Source organism: Frankliniella occidentalis, unplaced genomic scaffold, assembly GCF_000697945.3.
Source record: "Frankliniella occidentalis isolate FOCC.00 unplaced genomic scaffold, Focc_3.1 Scaffold29, whole genome shotgun sequence".
NCBI lineage: Eukaryota > Metazoa > Arthropoda > Insecta > Thysanoptera > Thripidae > Frankliniella > Frankliniella occidentalis.
The window spans coordinates 324,465-326,499 of record NW_026267159.1 but is presented as its reverse complement, the minus strand read 5'-3'; the positions used below and the strand labels follow the sequence as shown (position 1 = coordinate 326,499).

Here is a 2,035-nt window from a genome sequence, read left to right as displayed (position 1 = left end):
CCCCGCCACACACACCTTTCATTCTGCCCGCACCCTCTTAAAGTAGAATGCGGACTTCCTGGCGATGCGCATACCAGCTCAGAAACAAACGCACTTTTTTTCTTATTTTCTTTTTTGTTGGAAGCGATGAACGCCCCGGAGCAAACCGGTTATCTTAGTCTGTCTCATTAGCACCACCAGCTGGGCCTCGTGGGGCGTGGCAGCGAGTCAACTCCGTCAACTCCCAACACCAAAACTCTGTCCTTTACGCGCACTCTTCTATTTTTTCGTTTGTGTACTCTCCCTCGCGCCGCGCGCCGCGGGAAAATTTGTAATTTTACGACTTCCGAGAATTGTTTGCGACATATGCGTGTCTCGTCGTTCATCCGTATAGGAGCGCACACACGTGCGGGAAAGCCCCGTGGGTTTCCCTCGACGGCGCGGCTCACATCGCATAGGCTATGTACCGCGGGGCGGGTGGCGGGGCGGGGGGGCGCATGGTGTTCTGTGTCGTTCTGTCAGCGCTACCACTGCCCAGCCACTTGTGCTTGACGCCCGCAGAGGTTTGGGGAAACGTTTCACACCTCGGAAGCAAACAGCTGGGCCCGTGGCGCACGGAGCCTGCTTGTCGGTCCGTGGCGATACAACATTTTTCCTACGGCGCGGGGGGCCGGGCGGGCCGGGTGGACGTCGTGCGCCGGTCGCTCGGAGAGGGGCACTAACCACTGCCAGGCTATCATTGTCTCGCGAGGCTCCCATGGACCGGTAAATTGGCCGGCTATCGTGCACATCGCCGCCTAGCGCGGGCCGGGCCGAGCAAAATGCGGCAAAGAAGCCGTCACAACATAACTCGCGATTGTAAAGAGCGATAGTGAGTGAAGCTGGTTGTGACGTCAAGGAGGTTCAGGGAGGTTCACTGCTGATCTATCCGCTGACGCAATGAATCTTTTTCGTGTTTCCAGATTCGGAAGGCGTGGAGCTCTTCGCCTTCCACGGCAATGTGAACCGGGAGCTGGGTGAGCGGGAGGCCGGCGAAATGTCGATGGACATCAGGAAGAAGAGCAAGGAGGGCCTGTGGACGTACCAGTCGCAGCGGAAGCTCAAAGTCGGCGACGTCATCAACTACTGGCTGTACGTGCAGCGTTTCGGCAGAGGCTACGAGCGACTTGGGCAAACCTTCTACGTCACAGGTGAGTGCGATTAACGACAAAAAAAATTACATATAAATATGACATTTTAGGAAGAACAATTATTTATGGAATGTAGCCAATCTACATCCAGTCTGCCTATATAAGCTGTCCCCACCCCACAATGAACGTTTCATGAGGCGACGCTCTCATGCCAGCGCCTGCCACGCCCTGGGTGGGCCGACCCGCCAGACAGCTGCGTGAAGACGGCGGCCCACCCAGAGCGCCTAAGTACGGGAGGTGGAGGTAAGGTGGTTTGACGCCCTGTGTTCCCTCGGGCGAACTCGCGGGACACTCATTGTGGGGGCAGCTTTAATGGGGCGATAGGGCGCCTTATTCGAATTTAACACGCTGTTCGAACTATTTGAGATTTTAAACGTAAAGACCGAATATATTTCTCAGTGTTGACACACCCTTTTTTTCTTACCTCTTTCCTACAGAACTGGCTCGAGATCCCGGAAAAGGTAAGACCCACCCATAAGGGATACATAATGGCTTTTCTTACATAGCGGCAGTTCGATGTCGGGAAAGGTGGAGTCGCCGATTTTTCGCCCCACCTGCCTCAGTCAGACTCGCCCTGAGGGGTGTGGGGTGGGGCGTGCCGTCGTGACCTCCCGCTGACTCCTGTTGTTGCAGTAGACGAGTCTGAGCCGCCTAAACGGACCCCCAAGTCTGGCCAGGGCCAGGGCTCCAGTCGGGGCTCGGGGTGGCGGGAACTGGCGGACAAAGAGGACAAGGAGCCGGCCCTGGAGCCGACATTCGAGTCCCGTCAGATCATTGTGATCGAGGGGCGGCCCCCAGCAGCGTACCGCCCCCAGCAGTCGCGCCCCCCGCCCCCTCCGCCTAGCTACGAGGGCGGCAGGCCCCCG

General features: G+C 57.5%; 1 protein-coding gene across 1 annotated transcript in view; it reads left to right on the top strand.

The window, feature by feature from the left end:
• Positions 1–2,035, top strand: part of LOC113216876 (beta-1,3-glucan-binding protein-like) — a 5,920-nt gene that overhangs the window by 730 nt on the left and 3,155 nt on the right. Inside the window, exons 2-4 of the mRNA XM_052265685.1 lie at positions 942–1,169; positions 1,607–1,630; positions 1,803–2,030. Coding sequence (XP_052121645.1) covers positions 942–1,169; positions 1,607–1,630; positions 1,803–2,030 — 480 coding nt within the window. The remainder of the gene's footprint in view (positions 1–941; positions 1,170–1,606; positions 1,631–1,802; positions 2,031–2,035) is intronic.